The following is a 20,094-nucleotide window of genomic DNA, read 5'->3' as shown; positions in this document are numbered from 1 at the left end:
TGCTGGGGTCTACACAGTGCTGTACGGGAAGGGAGACGCAGCGCAGCCAGGGGGAGAAATGCCTGTGCGTGGTGATGGACGCCAGACACGGGAATTAACGAACACGATTGGCCATGTGAACACACGTTCGCTGCTTTGAAAGTTCGCAACTTGACGGTTTGTAAGGAAGGGACTTAGTGTTAACACACACGTACATATCTGTATGTATATACTGATAGATATGTCTGTTTATATATACATGCTGCTGCTGCTGCTGCTGCTGCTGCTGCTGCTGCTAAGTGGCTTCAGTGGTGTCCAACTCTGTGCGACCCCATAGACGGCAGTCCACCAGGCTCTGCCATCCCTGGGATTCTCCAGGCAAGAACGCTGGAGTGGGTTGCCATTTCCTTCTCCAATGCATGAAAGTGAAAAGGGAAAGTGAAGTCGATATGTATATGTATATATATGTATATATATATATATATATGTGTGTGTATATATATATATATATATATATATGATCATGTTGATTTTATCTGCTTCTCTTGGTCATAAGAGAACCCAGCAAGCATTCTCCAAATCAAAGCCCCCTGATTTGCAAGTGGAGAGCAGAGAAGAAATGATGATAATCACCCGAGCCAACCCCTTCCACTCAAGCTGCACCAGGACAGATCTTCCAGAGTGCTCGGCCCCGCAGGATTTGAACAGACCCCAAGCACCCAAGGACATGCAAGGACCCAAGGTTCCATCTGCTCAGTGTCTGCCCTGTACAGCAACCAAGAGCCGCCTCAGGCTGTGGACAACTGAGGCCGAGAGAGCCCACAAGCTTTGCAGCCTGCCACACACTTCAAGAGCCTGTTAGGGAAACCAGAAGGGAAGTAGTCTTATTTGGGCTTCAGAGACAAGAGAGAGAACAGGCCTCTGACCTTGCTTTGACCTGCCTGGACACCGCCCTGACTTCATGCCTGCCCACAACAAGCACACCAGTTGATCCCAGTAAGCTGAGAGGCACTATTGATAAGAGAGAGAGTGAGACTTGGAATTCTCCTGAGCCCTGAGGGTCTGGCCAATCCCCTGGGGGTCTGGAAAATCTCATCACTCACAAACATTGCAAAGAAAAAAAAAAAAAGGTTAAAGTGGAACAAGAGCTGCATGTTTGCTCACAAACTGAAGATGATATCAGTTTGTGGCCAGGGATTATAAGCAGGAACCCCCAACACTGCAATGTGAAGTCTCGCCCCTGGGGTGGACACACTGCCTAGGACCTTCCCCCAGCAGGGACTCCAGACTGCTGTCCCATGGGACTGCCCAGCGCTGTCGGAGCCTTGATGCTAGTCAGCCCAGGTCAGCGACACGTGTGCTCTACTCTCCCCCACTGTCTCTGCCTCTCTTTTCTTTGAATGATGGTATAAGTGAAAGCAACTCAGACAATTCTCTGTTATTGAAATTGCTTATTTGTGCGTAAGGAGTGGTTTCTTTTGTGAACGATGCCTTCGAACCTGAAACAAAAGTAAAACCTCCCAGCAAGATGGTACCTGGTGCAGAGGTTGCCTTCTAGCAAGTCTGAAGGTGACGTTTGCTTGGTAGGAAGGAGGGCTCAGTAAGATAAGCCACTAAGTATTAACACTCGCTCATGGCAGCCTCTCCACTGCTGTGGCCATTTACAGGGCTTCTCTAACAGGAAAGGAAACTCCTCTTTCTGACTGTCTCGCTCGATGCTGACAGGGACAGAGACCCCGCTCTTCACTGGCTGGCTGGGCGCCGGGCCTGTGGGCCTCTCGTGACCGTGTCCACGCGTCCCGGCTGCCCTTCCCTGGCGTGGCCATGGCGATATTCTGTGCCCTGTAAGGGGGTGAAAGACACAGAGGCAGAGACAGGGAAGCGGCCGCAGAATGCCACTGCTTCTCAGTGTGGACACCCAGCCCCTCCCTCCAGAACTTCTTGCTGCTGACCATCTTCTCCTCAGAAAGAGAACTAAATCAAAATCAGAAATCTAACTTTCCTTCTCACAGAAAATAGGGATTCTAGAAACCATCTCACAATGTGTTGGCCTCCCACCCAGCCCGCTGGATTCATTCGTCCCTCATCCCAAAGGGCTTGTTCCCAAAGACCTTCTGGAACAAGGTGTCCAGTGCCGAGGTGGCTGAAAACGGAAAGTCCAGCTGAGGTCCAGTGCAGAGCAACAAGTGTCACCGCCGCCGCCGCCGGACCCTGCACCCCGAGATGAACTTCCACAGGACCCTGGGTCCCCAACACACTCCGCCCCCCTCGCATCTGATTTTCCTCGCTGAGCATGCTGCTAAGGTTCATCCGCATTGTAGCACGCATTAGCACTCCGTCCCTTTTTATAGCTGAAGAATATTCCACAGCATGGATATACCTCATCTTATCTATCCCCCTACCAAGCGATGGATTTTGAATTGATTTCCAATTTCTATTATTATCAGCAATGCTGCTATGAACATGTGTGTACAAGTTTTTGTGTGAACAGCTGCCTTCAGCTCCCTTGGGTATCTACCAAGAGTGGGATTTCTGGATCTCACAGTGTGGGTCTGGGATCTCAGGACAGCTTTCTTCCAAGTAATGGCTCCTCTGTGGATTTTTCTGTATTCATTATAGAATCAAATAACTTTCTCCCTAGTAACTGCCATTAGACAGGAATAAAAAGACACGTTTATAAAACACAACCATTAGTACTGCAACGTCAAAAGTAACCCAAGGAAAAACAAACTGGACTTCATCAAAATTCAACATGCTGCACTTCAAATGACACCACCGAGAAAGTGAAAAGACAGCCACGGAATGGGCAAAAATATTTGCAAATTATACATGTGATAAAGCAATTGTATCCAGACTTACATTCTTCAGCTATAAAAAGAAATGAAGTGATACATGCTACAACCTGAGCGAACCTTAAAAATTATGCTTAAATAAAAGGTGCAAATGACCACACATTGTATGAGCCCACTTGTACAGCGTGTCCACACGGGCAACTCTGCGGCGAGAGGGTAGGTTCACGGCTGTCTTGGGCTGGGCAGAGGTGGAAAGGGAGAGACTGCTCACAGGTACAAAGTTTCTCTTTGAGGAACTGATTGCAGTGATGGATGTACCACTCTGTAAACATTCTGAAACATGGCAGTATATGCGTTAAATGAAATAAAGTTTATGGACTGTAAATTAGATCTCAGTGAGCTGTTATATAATAACATGCAAGAAAATGGAGAACTGGATAATATATTTTAAAGGATGGTTTAATAAAACAACACCCCATGCACACCGCCTCACTGATACTCTTGCAGGCCCATCACATGGAAGGATTCCTGCACATAGCCCCACACCAACAGGGCCGCGCACTGCCAGGGAGCGGCTGCTCTGAGCCCATCACGTGTCCCTCTCATGCAGTTCGTTTATATGTCTTCAAATGAATTACATCAACAGATAGGTTTTCCTTCCTTGGGAGGATTCGTTTATTGAGTAATAACTTTATCAAACCCCTGAGCCATTTTGATCAGTTAATTTCCATGTAAACACAAAGCACCAATGACTGATCTCAAACAGTGCAATGTTCGCAGCTCACATCGATGCGTGTGGGAGGGTCCATCCACCGTCACTCACATCAGCTCCCTGGCTACACATCCAAGACCCCTGGATGGCTGTGCCTCCTTCCAGAGAGCCCACATGCCCTGCGGGTGGCTTCTGGCATCTCCGCATGGAGCCCTACGTTATGCTTCTATGCAGCTGGCCTCCTCTCTCTTCCCAACGGTATTAAGAGAGACATGCACGCTGGAGACTCCAGGAAGGACGCTTCAGAGAACGGCTTCCTTGGGTCCAGGGACCATGCCCCACTTCTCTCTAAGATGCAGGGCTGACCCTGAGCACGCACACTGAATATGTGCTGTACAACAGGACGGACGGACCACGGGTGGTCGGATGGACAGATGTGGAGAGACGGCAAGTGGACAGGCAGGAGGGGAGTGGGGTCAATAGGCGGGTGAGCAGATGAGTGGAGAAATGGAGAGAGAGAGCAAGAGGGCCAGGGGGACGGATGGGAGGGTGCAGGGATGAACAGACGGATGGACAGAAATGTGAGTAATAAGTACCACGTCCCATCCCATGGGTCCTAGGATCACTCAGGAAGCAGCAGGTCACCATCTTGCCAGCACTCGGCACCAGGGGTCTCCTTCCCAACCTTGGGCTCCAGGATGGGCTTCCCTGTGTCCCTAAAAAAACGAAACTGTCCCTCCACCCACCTCTTGAGGGTCCAGCAACAGAGGAACAGAAGGAAGGCGCCACCCCTCCCTCCCAAGGAGACCTGTTTCCATCCACTCCCCCTGCCCCAGTTACTGAGGGCCAGCTCTGCCCTGATACTGGGGACAGGAGAGACAACTCACCCCACCCTGGGCTGACCCTAGTGGAGGCTCAGGGAGGCCCAGGAGAGACCAGGGTGTGGAAGCCACCATTGGGGGGGATGCCTGAGCTGAGAGCAGACGTGTGTGCAGGAGGGAGCCTGACTGATGTGCGTGCGTGCGTGTGTGTGTGTGTGTGTGTGCAGGAGGGAGCCTGACTGATGTGTGTGTGTGTGTGTGCAGGAGGGAGCCTGACTGATGTGCGTGCGTGCGTGTGTGTGTGTGTGTGTGCAGGAGGGAGCCTGACTGATGTGCGTGTGTGTGTGTGTGTGTGCAGGAGGGAGCCTGACTGATGTGTGTGTGTGTGTGTGCAGGAGGGAGCCTGACTGATGTGCGTGCGTGCTTGTGTGTGTGTGTGTGTGTGTGCAGGAAGGAGCCTGACTGATGTGTGTGTGTGTGTGTGTGTGTGTGTGCAGGAGGGAGCCTGACTGATGTGCGTATGTGTGTGTGTGCGTCTGTGTGCAGGAGGGAGTGGTGAGAGAGGGGAGCCATAGACCCTCGGCAGACCCTAAATAAGACCCTTGTACGTCTGAAGATGGGAGGCCCTGGAGACAGAAAGTGGGGCAGGCAAGTGCAGAGGTGACGCAGGCCGGCGGGCTTCTGTAACGACCCTGGGCGCTGCAAAGACAGCCTTAAGCCAAGGAGGGTGGGGGTCACCAGTGATAAGATCAGATGGACACGCCCCCAGAAGTCAGGGCAGCACTCAGCTCACCCACCCCACCCAAGATGGGTCACAGGCCTGCCCTGGAAAGAATCCTATTGACCCCGGGTGAGGCCAGGCCAGCATGTGGAAAGTCCATCCCACGCTCAGGAGACGGGCTCTGGGGCCTCCTGGGGCTGCTGGACTGCACACACCCTGTGAACCGCCAGCAGCACGGCCAGGGCGAGCTCACCTGTCCTCCCTGGGGTCCAGGTGCGGGAACCCCAAGGGCGCCTGGGAACTGCCCCGAGCAGGGTTGGGCAGGTATGCAGAGAAGGGAGCCCAGTGTCCCAAGCAGGCCAGGCCGGCACCTTAACAGTCACCTTCCTTAGCCCAAGCCTGACCACTGCAGGCATCGTCACTCCAGAAGGGTCACTGGCCCAAAGACTCCTAGGAACTTCCCCTGCAAAGCAGAAGCAGGCTGCCTGGAGCCCACCCTGAGCGGCTCCTGCACAGGCCAAACGGGGGTTGGAGGCCTGGGTGCACCAGGCGTCCTGGCCCTGATCTTGGAGAGCGGCCGGCGGAGCTGAAGCTTCTCTGGAAAGAAAAGCGACTGCTCAGAAAGCTCTCTGGTGTCCGGGGTCTCGCCCTTACAGCAGGGCTGTGGTGGGCGAACCCCCGGGGGATTTCTGCAGTGCTTCCTGGTGCTAAGGAAAGAGGGTCCAGTCACGTGGGCCCGGGGCCGTCTTCACCAACTCATCCTGAGCTAGAGAAACCCCGTTAAGCTTAACAAACCGGCTTCTGAAGCTCTAGCGGGAATATAATCACTTGCCCCCAACAGGGCTTCGGGATTCACTGCAGCGCTTCTCAGACTTGGCATCTCCTGGGCCCACACATCAAGCCTGGGGTAGGGGGGTCCGTGTGGTCGTTTGTCCCTCAAAGGACAGCACAGCAGGGACACAGGGCAGGGCCCTGCGACAGGAACCTGGAGGGCCGGCAGCGCTCCAACCCCGAGGGCGGGGCCGGCCTCCCCGGGGTCAGCTCGGCCTGAGGGGGTCAGGGGCGGGGGCCAGCCTCCCCAGGATCAGCTTGGCCTCCCAGGGGTCACGGGCGAGGCCGCATGCCGCCACCCCCACCCCCACCCCCGCCCACGGGCAGCCCAGCATCCGTCGCTGTGGGCCCCTCCTGCCCCGCCTGGCAGGCTCGCGCAAGCCACCCCGCTGCTGCCTTCACTGCGTGGTCTCCATCGGTCTGCTCCTGGTCTCCGCTGATCCTCTCCTAAAACCAGAAGAGAAGCAACAGAGCGTCTCAGTTAACGCTGAAAAGCCTGTTGGGGTCCTGGCCTGACCGCACCCCGGACTGCGAGCTCAGAGCAGGAAAGCCAGGTTCAAACACCAGGCCAGCCACAGGGTGGGCCGTCTTATGTTTTGTATGTAAGATGCTCCGTGTGCAGATTTACTGATGGGAATGTATTTACTGCTGGGGCATGAAGTCTTGGCCAGGGGAGATCAAGGAAAGAACGAGGCTAAGGAAACTCTACTTCAAAAGTTGGGAAATGCAGATGTCCCCAGACACACACGCCCATGGGCACGCCCAGGACACCCTGAACATATCCTGCTTCCTCTAATGGCCTTCAAGGTTGAAGAGAAGAGGCAGAGATCAGCGAAGAGGCACAGCCCACACTCGGCTCAGTAGCCTGAGAGGGTCCTAAGCCAGCCCATCTTTCCACTGAGACTCAAGGAACATGAAGGCCCTTCTCTGCCAGAGGACGAGAATTGATGTCAGACACCAGGCAGCTTTTCCAAGACAATCCAGCAGTTTCTGGGAGATTTTCTGCCTTTGATGTTGAGTCTTCTATCCCAGAACCACCTACTTTCCAAGATAAGCCCCACTCCCCACAATGCGCAACTGTCAGTTTGGAGTTTAACATTGTTATCACTTCTCCAGGGATTCAAGAGCAGAGGCTCTTCTATGCCAACGAATGGATGTCAGCGCAATCACCTTATGAGGACAAGTGTCTGGCACGGCCTCAGGAAAATGCTCATGGAATCATCTCTCTCCAAAATCTTACAAAATACTGAGTGGCAGCAGGCCACCAAGAAATACCCAGTAGCCCAACCTTGCCCACGGTTCTATCTGCCATCACTCTGGACCATCTCATAAACCTCATGCCCTATTCCATTTTCTAGCATCTGGACTCAGCAGTAAAGAATCCACCTGCAATGTAGGAGACACACGAGATGAAGGTTCGATCCCTGGGTTGGGAAGATCCCCTGGAGGAGGGCAAGGCAACCCACTCCAGTACTCTTGTCTGGAGAATCCCATGGACAGAGGAGCCTGGCAGGCTGCAGTCCATGGGGTCGCAGAGAGTCAGACACAACTGAAGTGACCGAGCAGAAGCATGTGGGCTGGAGGAGCAGGGGAGGAAAGAAAAACACATTTGTCCACACATCCGTTCTGCCTGAAAGACACTGGTCCATCGCAGAATTTGAAATTCAGATTTTTCCATATTTCCTTAACAGTGTAAAGTTACGGCTGATTCCCACGTGTTCTCTGTTTAGTCCTGGCTTCGTTGGAGCTTGTCAAGCTTAGAGAAGAGGGCCACGAAAACTGTGATTACAACGGTGTTTCCATCCACCAGAGCTCAGAGATTCTGAGCATAAATCAGGGGCCCGCTGCTGCAGAGGAGCCCAGAGCAGAGGTGTTCAGGAGGCTGTGCGAGCTCGGCCCCAGGACCAGCCCTAGAATGACACATATTTGTCACCGTACCTTGTGGTCTTCTCCGTTATGGGAGAGCCTGGGTCCATCATCCTGAGAAGTCTGCCCACGAGTAGCCACGGCCTCCTTGGAATGTCCTGAATGAGCTGCCCTCCCCAAGCAAGAGAGTGAGGTGAGCAAATGGAGTGACTCGCAAGGGAGCAGACAGACAAACGATTACTAATAGAAGGGGGACCCTTTACGATCATGAAAAGCGTGTCTCCCCACAACCCAGCTCCATCCTTCTTGATCTTCACCCTGACATTTGCTACATGCCCTCCTAGGACAAGAAAACCTGCCAGGTTGTTGGGAGAGCACCTCTACTCAAGCATTTCTGAGCCGGAATTTAGATCTATTCTCCCAGCTTTTCAGGCATTATTTGGAGTCAGATTCCCCATTCTATTCCTCACCCCTCCCCTTTGCCCACTGGAATTTCTACTCACAAGAGAGACCAGACTCACACACACAGTAATTCAGCCTCCCTCTGCGTCCTACCAAACCAGCACCAACTTGGAAGTGGGTGACCTTCTTATTCTAATGTGTAACCTCCCCACACCTCAAAATCCATATGTGAAGGCATGGTCGGGGATTCAGATAGCATAGGAAAAGAATGGGCAGTTTTCTAGTTGAGCTGAAAAGATAAATCGCATTTTTCAAATAAAGAATACATGTACTACATTTTAGCTATATAAATAAATATGTAAAGCTTCATTTCCAGACATCATAAATGACCAAAATTTGGTTTGGGAAAATTTAATTATAAGTATTTAAAAACACCAGCCCTCATTAGCTCTCTTTGATATGTAACGATTTTATACAACACAGTACTAGTTGCCCATGTACCTTCCTTTGCAAAAACCAGCCTTGTTCACTACTGTATCCTGATCACCCGGACAGTGAGAAATGCTGAGAAATGCTCCGGTAACAGTGATCAGCTGAAGGAGGGAATGAAGTAGATCATTCATTATACATTTTCTCCCTTTCCTGGTGTGTGAACCTTTGTTTTCCATGTGTTATGGATGCGTGAGATGTGCTAAGTCGCTTCAGTCGTGTCTGACTCTGTGCGACCCCATGGACTGTAGCCCTCCAGGCTCCTCTGTCCATGGATTCTCTAGGCAAGAACACTGCAGTGGGTTGCCATTTCCTTCTCCAGTGTTATGGATGAAAGTATGCCAATAGGTATCAAACTTTCACTTGAATTTTATTCCTAGGCAATGAAGGTGCGATACTTTTTTATTGTTATTAATGAGCGCACGAATTTGGACCCACAACGATGAGAAACAGAACAGCCGCCCAGGGCAAAGGCAGAAGCCTTACCCATTACCATCTGGGGCTGCAGACGATAACAGTGGCCGCTAGAGGGAGCCACACAACCTTTCAAAGAGCAGCGATAGCCCAAAAAGCCCTTCCAACGCGGCGCTTCTGCCCTTTGCTCCTCTCAGCATAGCTCTCCCCGATAAACATGCTCCCCGTAATGCCGGACGCTCCAGAACAAGCTGGAACAAGTTAGAGCTGCAGTCTGCAAAGCATCAGGCTTTTAGAAAAATGCCCCCACCTCCTCAGTGCAAATATTTCACATCTCTTAATGTCCATTCCCTCCAGCTTAAAAATTACATATAAATAGAAAAAAAAAAATTTTTTTCTGAGGATGACAATTGAATCTGCTAAAAATTCACCTGGAAAACGAAAGCAAAAATATAACCTAAAAATGAAAAAAAAATTAATCTGTGTGTAATTACTTCCTGCCTCCAGCAACTTTTTTTTTTTTCTAAAAAAAAAAAAAAAAAAAAAAAACTTGATGTATTCGGTTTCTTCTCCAGGAAAGAAACAGGCGTGTGCAGGCTTTCAGAGAAGTCACATAAGATGGAATTCTGATCCTATTGGTCAAGTTTCAAAGGCTTCATCTGTAACTGAGTGTAGAAAGAAAAAGTTTTCCCACAAACTCCTTTTCTCAAAAGGTCTGCATAACCCTGAAAATATTTTCAGGGCCTTTATAAGCCACAGATGTTATCAACAGTCAAGACCATGCAAACTCTAAAAGCCCCAACAAGGCTTCAAAAATAGATTTTAAGACATCTGAAAGGAGCAGAAGTTAATTTCCCGCTGGGATGTTGTGGAATGTCGTAAAATGCCTACGCCTTACTTAGAATGCAAAAAGCCATGGCCCCACGTGGCTTCTTGCTGAAGTTCTGTTCCTATGGTCCATGAAACTGCGGGAGACCTCCTAAATAATAGTCAGGAATGAAGGGACCAAAGACAGAAGTTGAAAAACAGAACAAATCAAGAAAGTGACCCTAAGAGTAATGAAAAACTAAAAATAAATGGTCTCATGAGATTTCCAGGGAAGAGAAGCTTCCAGTACCTGCACTGTTTGGTGATGGTTGGGAAACCCCAGTGGGCTAACATGTGCTGACTTCTGTGCGGAGAGAAACAGACCAAAAATTGAAAAACTGCAAGCATCTGGGCTCATCTGTGACTGCATCTGTGGCCCCCACTCGCCAACCTGGAAACAACCTGTGTGTCAGCGCTAACGGACAAAATTGTTACAAGATGAAGCTGGTTGGCGGAAAACCTTGGTGAGCGAATTAAAATCCTGACTGCTGGCCCTGGGGGAGACAGGAGGTGTGGATGAAACTGCGAACTAACCATGAGTGAAAAGACCATAATTCAGAGTTTTTCAAAAAATTAGTTTCTGTAATCTAATTATAGCCCTAATCATAAGAATGACCCTTCTTCCTTCTACTCCAGCATGTTTCTAGAACGTTCTCTGTGAAAGTTCATTTGCCGTTTTAAGGAGAGAGTTGGTGCATCTCAGGGTGAGCTACAGTGACAGGCTTGGCGTCGGAATCCTAGCTCGCTTCCCTGACCAGACCACACCAGCTCCTCAGCTCTTGAAATAACCCCCAGTGGAATTCTCCTCAGAGGAAACCATCTCCCCAAGCATGCGACAGTGTCCTCCCCTGCCAACCCCCTCCAGCTCGTGCTATTTCTGCATTCTGAAGGGCAGCCCCCTCTTTTTCCCCCCACTTCCAGCCAAGGAGCTGTAGTGTCCAAGCCGCAGGGCTGGGCCTCCGTGGGGGCTGTGGGCTCATTTGTGAAGCCCCAGGGCTGCCTGGCCAAGCGCTCGGGACCCAGTGGGCTTCCCTTCATCTCTGACTGCGCGCTGCAGGGCAAGTCACTTAACCACCTCATTAGAATCGCAGTCACGGCCCTGCGCGGCCTCCTCCCCAGGTGCCCGGCCACCCCATTAATTTCTGCAAAGACCCATTAAGCCTCCTGGCCCAAAGGCAGCCGAGGAGCAAAACCTATCACTCTCGTCATCAATGAGCTCCCTGGCGCTCTCCCTGGTCTCCACCTCAGGGGAATCCATCTCCCAGGGGAAGAGAAGGCCTGGCCCCCAGAGCGCCCATCCCTAACGAGCTGCCTGCAGCCACAGGGCTGGCACAGACACTGAAGGGGGCTGGGGGCCAGAAGGAGAGGGCAGCCACGCCTTTGCTGTGGCCGGTGAATCTGAACAGTTAGACCCCTCACACCCCACTGCAGCCCTGACCCCCAGCTGCCACTGAGACCCGGCCTGGGGGGGGTCAGCATCCCCACCTGAGACCCCCGACCCGGGCACAGACGCCATCCGCTGCCAAGCCCACTGAACGCTTGTTGGAGGCGGCAGGTGTGTCCCCATCAGGGTTGCCCACCACCCAGCGCGAGGCCGCAGACACAGAACGTGGGCCACTGCCCACTTGAACCCTCCCAGCAGATGAGGGGCAGAGTCCACTCCCCCGCGAACCTTTGTGTGCCTCAGAATCTTTACAGATGACGCACTCCGCTTGCAGGAACCGGCATCTCCAAGGCGCCTTCCTGCAGACTTCCCTGATCCTTCCAATCGGAAGAGGGGGCCCCTGACTCCCAGGGAATCTCTGATCCGCCTACACTGAGGGAGAGCTAATATTTGAGCAAGAGGGTCTGGAAGGTGTGGCTCCTTCAGGAAGGGAAGCGGCAGCAGGCCAGGATGCCACCACCCAGCTCTCGCTCCCTCCTTTGTCCCTGCAACAGCAACAAAGAGAGGGTCTCCCCGGGGGACTTGATCCCAACCTGTGCCTCTGCCACCGACCCTAAAAGCGATCAGCCCACAGGGCATGGCTCAGCCCACAGGGCACGGCACCACCCACTCACAGTCTGGATGAAGTCTTGACTGTTGAAGCTTCAGCCAGATGTTGCCTCGCTGGCCCCAGGCTCCGGGGGGCTCCACCTCCCACAGGCGTCCCCGCTCGGCTGGGTGGGCCGCCAGGAACTTCCTGCAGACTGGAGGGAGTGCACAGAGCAGTCAGGGGGGCCGCTGGCCCTGCCCACCCTCCCCTGTGTCCCCCGCCCGGCCCACCCCCAGCTCTCTGACCCCTCCGTGCCCTCCCCTGCCTCCCACCTTCACCCACCCCGTCCAGCCTGCTCAGGGGGCCACAGTGAACACCACTCGCCAGGGGCCCTTAAACCACCGACAATTGTCTTCTCATAGCTCTGGGCTGGAAGTTCGAGACCAAGGCATCAGCAGGCTTGCCTTCTCCTGAGATCTCCCTTCTTGGCTTGGAGATGGTTCTTCTGACTGTCTTCTCCCCATCTCCCTTCTGTACCCACTGGGCCCTGTCTCCTCCTCTTATGGGGGCCTTCTCTTACTTGTCCTGTTGGATCAAGGCCCCCCTTAGGACCTCGTCCAACCTTAATCACCTCCTGATAGCTCCTGGCATCACTGACACAATGGACATGAGTGTGAGCAAACCCCAGGAGACAGTGGAGGACGGGGCAGCCTGGAGTGCTGCAGCCCACGCAGTCACAAAGAGTCGGACACGACTGAGGGGCTCCATCTCCACATTCAGTCACCCTGGGGGCTGGACTTCGGGGCGACCCTATTCAGCCCCATAACATCACCCACCCAGTCCCCTCTGCAGACGCCGTCCCTGCCTCTGAGCTCCACAGCCCTCCTCTCCCAGCGACCCTTCCCGCTCATCCACAGACGTCCGGACTCCAAACCCTCTTAAGGTTGTAGACGTCTATGCCACATTCACAGGGTGAGCATTTCCGCGTGGCAGGGCCCCGTTCTGCCGGCGCTGGGGGCTGCATCAGGCCCGTGGCAAGAGCGCAGATGGAAACCCAGAGGGCGTGATGCTAAGAAGGTGGAAGCCGAGCTGGTTGAGTGCTAGAGAGGAGGCCCTGCTCTCCTGTCTTGTCAAATGTAACTCCTCAACAAGAGGAGAAGCCAGTTTTCAATCTAGAATTCTTAGACTCCTGGGTGTTTTGCACTTGGAGGTGGCCGTGCCAAGAGAGCCAGCCCCCAGCTGGCAGCCCACCCTCTCCTCCCCGTCCGGCTCCCTGCACACTGGACATTGAGCGTGGACCCCACACCCACGCTCCATGACACCCACCAGAATAAGGACGTGCAGATGGGTGTTACGGTCCGCCTTAGGAGCACAGGCCCAAGATGGAGTCCACTTGGGCCCCGGGCAGCGGGCCCTCTGGGCCATTCCAAGGCAGGACTGTACAAGCTAAAAGGCGGTCAGGGAGGCGTGGAGCAGCCGGCCTTGAGCCTCCAGCTGCCGCTCTGTCCACACGCTGCCTTCTCACCCTGAGCCCAGGCACAGCGAGGGTGATGAAGAAGCAACTGAGACCCCAAGTGTGATTCGCAGTCAGCACCTTCAGAGCTTCCTTCCCTGCCAGGCGGAGATACAGGCCATGGTCTTTGCAGTGTGGCCCCTGTCCTCTGAAGCCTGCTCCTCCCCAGGGGAACCCGGGGAGGGCTCGGAACACGCTTCTCTCAGCTCCTGGTCCCCCTGGGACCAGGGGGCAGAGTGATGAATACCATCTTCTTGGAAGAGAACAAAAGCCCTCTGAGGCCCAATAGCAGCCGTCAACGGAGTGCAAGATCCCTGCATTCTGCTTCTCTCTGATGCTGGGTTGGTTGGTTTTTATTATTTTCTAAATCCAGCTCTTTCTCAGGGGCTGGACAAGGTTTGCCCCTTGTGATCAAGCTTGCGGTCTCAGTGCTGAAGCAACGGGAGGTTTCTCAGAAGGAAGAGAAAACCCACAGGCCTGTCATGGTGCCAGGGCCTCCGAGGGACCTCCCGGCCCAGAATTATCTGGAATACACTCCCCAGACGCCCCTCCCCGACGCAGCCGTCACCTTGGTACATGGCGGGCGAGATGGGCCAGCTGACGCCCAGGGCCTCGTCCTCTCGGAACGTCTGGCAGAAGTCCCGCAGCATGGCTAGCCCCAGGCCCTGCCGGCGGTGGCGCCTCCGGACAAACACGGTGTCGAAGACCGGCAGGAGGTAGCAGGTGCCCATGCCGTCGCCGCACAGGCTGCCTGTGGGAAGGCGAGAGACACGCGTGGACCCCTGGCTGGACCAGCCTGCTGGGACCCAGCGGGACCTCACTTGGCCAGGTCCCTGATGCCCCTGGAAGCAGCGCCAGCCTCACAAACTAAACGCCCAAAGAAGAGACAGCAGATCACTCGAAACCACCCACTCCTCCGCTGACTGGCAGCCCAGACGCTCTCAACTGCTGCAAGCAAGGCCACTCGGCCGGAAATCACAGCGAACTCAGGGGACGAGGCAGGGTGAGGCCACGATGCACACAGGCTCCTCACGCCCCTCCCTCACTGAACACAGTTCAGAGACCCCCAAGGCCAGGGAGGAGCATCTGGGCAGCGTCAGAGTTCCCCCTGAACCCGGGGAAATGGTCTAGGACTTGTTCCAGGGTACGGACTCGGTCAGAGTTCACCTTGACCGACCACGGCAAAGCACATTTACCACAAACAAGCCAAGTCCTGTTTTCCGTGGCACGTGAGTGACACTGCTACTGCAGAGCAAGACGGGCTGCAGCTGGCCCCTCTCCCGCTTTTCCACACTGATTTAACTTTACTGCAACCAGAGCTAATACCAGGACAGTTGCCGTTTGTGCAACAGGAATATGCCCTTGCCGTCAGCCGCAGGCACCCAACTACATCACTCTTCTCACTTCCCAACTACGCAGTTGCTTGTGCTCTGAATGCCCCAGAATCTAAGAAAAAGAATATGTCACCTACTACTACTACTAAGTTGCACATATTGGAAGAGGTGGTATGTGTGCCTGCAAAAAATTCAAAGGTAAGTAATGTCCCAAAGAAACAAACAAACAAAGAGTCTAATGAGGCAGGCTGAATTACAGACGTACACACTAGAGTCATGAATTGTGTGCAAAAATGGCCACAGTTATTCCCCTTTCTATACCCACATACCTCTGCGTGTGATTCTGAAGCTCCCCCGATCAAGAGACGGGGTTTATCTCCTCTCCCCTTCAATCTGGCTCACTCTGAGCCACAGAATGAAGCTGTCAAAAGCACACCAGCTCGGAGCCCGGGCCTGTTAGGGTCCAGGGCCTCTCCATTCTCTCCGATCTCTACCACTCACACAAGAACAGGCCTGGGCTAGCCTGCCACCATGCAAGAAACATGGCCCGGGCACCCTCATGGTGCCAGCCAACATCTGGCTGGTCCTAAGAAACAGGTGATCAGGCGACTGTGGACACACAGGCCAACCCAGCTTAGCGCAGAAAAGCACCAACCGAAATGGGAGCTAAATAAATAGCTGGTTTTGTGCCCAAAATGAATGAATAAATAATCTATGACCAACAAGCAACCCCCAAGTCACTTGAGATGGTAATTCTAAAGTATACTTTACCCTCAATGTACCTGAAATGACAGCACCAACTTGGTTGGAATTATATAACTTCCAACTTTCATAGATGATGAGAACAATGTTCCCCAAATAGCAAAGTCCTCCAAAGCTAAGAATGCTTAAAATTACATAAAGATACAATTCCACTCACAACAGCATTAAAAGAGAAGTAAATACTCCATATATTTAACAAAGGACGCATGAGCCTTAAATTACTGAAGACGACAAAACATTGTTGAGAGAAATTAAAGATCTAAATAAATGAAGAGAAATTCCATGTTCAAGGACTGGATGACTCAATACTGTTAAGTTGGCAATTCTTCCCAAGCAGATCTGTAAGTTTAGTTCTAGCAAAATCCCAGCAGGCTTTTTTTTGTGGAAATCGACAAGCTGATAGTAAAATTCACATGAAATGGGTCTCTAGGATAAACAAAACAGTTTGGGGTGGGGAGGAAGGAGAAAAGTGAAGTTGGAGGCTTTACACTACCCAATTTCAAAGCTTCTTATAAAATCAAGGTACTCAGACAGTGTGATAACGGGCCAAGTGTAAGCTACAGATGAGTGGAGCAGAAGGGCGGGCCCAGAAGTAAACGCTTATGCTCTGAATTTCTGACAAATACCAAGGTAACTCACTGGGGGAGAAAGATGGTCTTTTCAACAAATAGTGGTAGTATGACTAGACATCCATAAGCCAAATACTAATTAATTGAAAAATGAATAAATAAAGCTGGAACACAACAAAGCCCAGAATTAGATCCACACAAATGGTCAACTGCTCTCAGACAAAAGGGGAAAGCAAAGTCAATAGTGGAAGAACAGTCCTCTTCAACAAACAATGCTGAAGCAGTTGGATGTCACATGCAAAACCATGAATCAACCTGAAACCCTTCACAAAATGTAGCCAAAAATGGATCACAGACACAAATGGACCATGCAGAACTGTAAAACTCCTAGAAGATAACATATGAGAAAACCTCGATGACCTTGGGTTTAGCAGTAAACTTGTGCCTACAGCATCAAAGGAATGATTCATGAAAAACAATTGATAACTAAATTTCATTAAAATCAAAATTTTCTACTCTGAGAAGGACACTGTCAAGAGAATGAGACATCACAAATTGGTGGGGGGGGGGGCAAATATCTTCAAAAGACATATCTGATAAAGAACTATTATGCAAAATATACAAAGAACTCATAAAACTCAAGAATAAAAAAAAAAGAACTTGATTAAAAACTGAGCCAAAGACCATCATAGACATTTCACCCAAGAAGTTATGCAGATGGCAAGTAAGCTTATGAGAATATGCTCCAGATCATACGTCGTCAGGAAAACGCAAGTTTAAAACCAGGGAGACGCGACTGCATGCTTAGAACAGCCAAAATCCAGAAAACTGACACCACCAAGTGCTGGTGAGGATGTGGAACAAATGGACCCCTCCTTCACTGCTGGGAATGCAAACGGTACAGCCACTCTGATGACAGGCTGGTGGCTTCCTGTAAAACTAAACCCACTCTCACTACAGGACCTGGCAGTGGTGCTCATTTATTTGTGCCTGAAGGAGTTAAAAACTTATGTCTACACAAAAACCTGCACACAAATATGTACAGCACCTATATTCATAACTTGTGCCTACAGCGTCAAAGACAGAGGAGCCAGGTAGGCTGCAGTCCATGGGGTTGCTAAGAGTCAGGCACGACTCAGCGACTTCCCTTTCACTTTTCACTTTCATGCACTGGAGAAGGAAATGGCAACCCACTCCAGTGTTCTTGCCTGGAGAATCCCAGGGACAGAGGAGCCTAGTGGGCTGCTGTCTATGGGGTCGCACAGAGTCAGACACGACTGAAGCGACTTAGCAGCAGCAGCATATTTATAACTACTAAAACTTGGAAGTGAGACTTCCCTGGTGTCCAGTGGCTAAGACTCTGTGCTCCCAATGCAGGGGGCTTAGGTTCGATCCCTGATCAGGGATCTAGATCCCACACGCTGCAACTAAGACCCAGCACAGCCAAATAAATAAAAAATAAACTTGGAAGCGACCAAGATATGCTTCAGTGGGAGAGTGGGTAAATAAACCATGGTGCATCCATATGATGGAATATTATTCAGTGCTGATAAGAAATGCAGTTTCATGCCATGAAAAGACATGGAGAATCTTACTCAGTGCAAGAAGCCAGTCGGCAAAGGATGGGCTGTGTGCTTAGCTGCTCAGTTGTGTCTGACTCTCTGTGACCCCATGGACTGTAGCCCACCAGGCTCCTCTGACTATGGGGATTCTTCAGGCAAGAATACTGGAGCAGGCTGCCATGCCCTCCTCCAGGGGATCCTCCCAACCCAGGTCTCCTGCATTGCAGATGGATTCTTTACCATCTGAGCCACCAGGGAAGCCCCCGAATCCTGGAGTGGGTACCCTATCCCTGGTATCCAGGGGCTCTTCCTGACCCAGGCCATATAATTATTAACACAGTTATATGATATTTTGGAAAACCTGAGACTATGAAGGCAATAAAAGTATTACTGATTGTCAGTAATACTGAGGGGCACAGGATGAATAGGTGGAACATGGGATTTTTAGGGCAGTGAAGCTATTCTGTGTGATGCTACAATGATAGAACACGTCTTCCTACAGCTGTCAAAACCTACAGAATGTATAACATGAAGAATGAACCCTAATGTAAACTATGGACTTCAGTTAATAATGGTGTATCCTTTATGGATTGACTTGTGTCTCCCCAACCCCCAGTACATCAGAATGCAACTGTATTTGAAGAAAGGGCCTTTAAGAGGTGATGAACTCAAAATGAGGTCTTTAGATGGGCTCTAATCTAAGCCAGCTGGTGTCCTCATAAGAAGAGGAAATTTGGACACGAGAGGGGTTCCAAAGAATGAGCACATGCAGAGAAAAGCCAGGAGATGACACGGTGAGCAGATGCCATCACGAGGCAAAACACAGGCCTCGGGGGGAACCGATCTGCCTACACCTCGACCCTGTACTTCCAACTTCCAGAATCACGTGAAAACTAATTGCTTAAGCCACCCAGTGCAGGTGCTTTGTTACAGCAGCCCTAGCACACTAATATACGCGTCAATCCTGGCTTATGGAGTGTAAGAAATGCACCACACAAGGCACTATGTTAATAAGAGAGGGCACTCAGTGTGTGTGGAAGGGGATGGGAGCTCTCGGGACTTGCTGCTCAATCTTCCTAGAAACCTAAAAACTGTTCTAAAATTAAAAGTATGCTAATTTTTTAATGTGTAAGGTATTTTTTAAATGAAACTGGATCCTTACTTCACATCATATAAAAAATTAATTCAAGATGTATCTAGACATAATGTAAGAGCTGGAGCTATAAAGCTTTTAGAAGAAAATCTTCATAACCTTGGGTTAGGCAAAGAATTCTTAGTTTTGACATTAATGAACACAACCAACTGGCAAATCTGACTTCATTAAAATTAACTTGTGTGCTTCAAAAGACACCACTAAGAAAATAAAAAGGCAAGCCACCGACTGTAAGAAAATGTTTGCAAATCACATTACTGATAAATGACATATTCAGATTATATAAAGAAATCTTAGGATTCAATAAAAAGAAAAGAAACACCCAATTAAAAATGGACAGATGATCTGAACAGACATCTCTTCAAAGAAGACATACAAATTACTAATAACCAATGAATAGATATTCAATATATTAGTCACTTAAAAATGTACATTAAAACCACAATGAAATGCCACTTTTGACCTACTATTAATGTACTTGAGTCAGTTCTAATGAGATGGGCGAACCTAGAGCCCATTATACAGAGTGAAGTCAGAAAGAGAAAGACAAATATAATTTATTAACGCATATACACGGAATCCAGAAAGATGGTACCAACAATCCTACATGCAGGTCAACAAAGGAGATGCAGACGTGAAGAACAGACTTTTGGGCTTGGTGGGAGGAGAGGATGGGATGATTTGAGAGAAAAGCGTTGCAGCGTTACCATACATAGAACAGATGACCTGCGCGAGTCTGATGCATGAAGCAGGGCACCCAAAGCCGTGCTCTGGGACAACTTGGAAGGATGGAGTGGGGAGGGAGGTGGGAGGGGGTTCAGGATCGGGGCACACATGTATAGCTGTGACCGACTCATACTGATTTATGACAAAAACCATCACAAGTATTGTAAATTATACTTTAATTAAAATTAATAATTTTGTTAAAAAGGACAAGCAAGTGTTGACAAGACATGGAGAAATTAGAAGCCTCATATGTTGCTGGGAGGATAAATAAGGATATAGAAACTTTGTCAAATAATTTGGCAGTTTCTTAAAAAATTAAAACATATGCTAACCAGATGACCCACTGATTGTACTCCTAGAATCCCACTTAAGAGAAACAAATGCATGTCCATACAAAGATGGGTATATGAATATTTATACCAGCATTATTCGTAATAGCCAAAACTAGACACTATAGTAGTAAATAAACAAAATGTGGTATAGTCATACCATGAAACATTACTGAGCAATAAAAAGGAATGAAATACTAATATTTGCTACAATTTAGATGAATCTCTGGAGAAGGCAATGGCAGCCCACTCCAGTACTCTTGCCTGGAAAATCCCATG

General features: G+C 50.4%; 1 protein-coding gene across 1 annotated transcript in view; it reads right to left on the bottom strand.

Moving 5' to 3' along the window:
• Positions 1-3,422: 3,422 nt before the first annotated feature.
• Positions 3,423-20,094, bottom strand: part of LOC138423348 (protein FAM169B-like) — a 91,627-nt gene continuing 74,955 nt past the window's right edge. Inside the window, exons 6-9 of the mRNA XM_069559248.1 lie at positions 13,949-14,131; positions 11,953-12,081; positions 7,795-7,889; positions 3,423-6,303 (exon numbers count right to left, since the gene is read on the bottom strand). Coding sequence (XP_069415349.1) covers positions 6,130-6,303; positions 7,795-7,889; positions 11,953-12,081; positions 13,949-14,131 — 581 coding nt within the window. The 3' untranslated portion in view covers positions 3,423-6,129. The remainder of the gene's footprint in view (positions 6,304-7,794; positions 7,890-11,952; positions 12,082-13,948; positions 14,132-20,094) is intronic.

The sequence above is a fragment of the Ovis canadensis genome, chromosome 18 (assembly GCF_042477335.2).
Source record: "Ovis canadensis isolate MfBH-ARS-UI-01 breed Bighorn chromosome 18, ARS-UI_OviCan_v2, whole genome shotgun sequence".
Lineage (NCBI taxonomy): Eukaryota > Metazoa > Chordata > Mammalia > Artiodactyla > Bovidae > Ovis > Ovis canadensis.
This window is presented reverse-complemented; position numbering and strand designations above follow the sequence as displayed.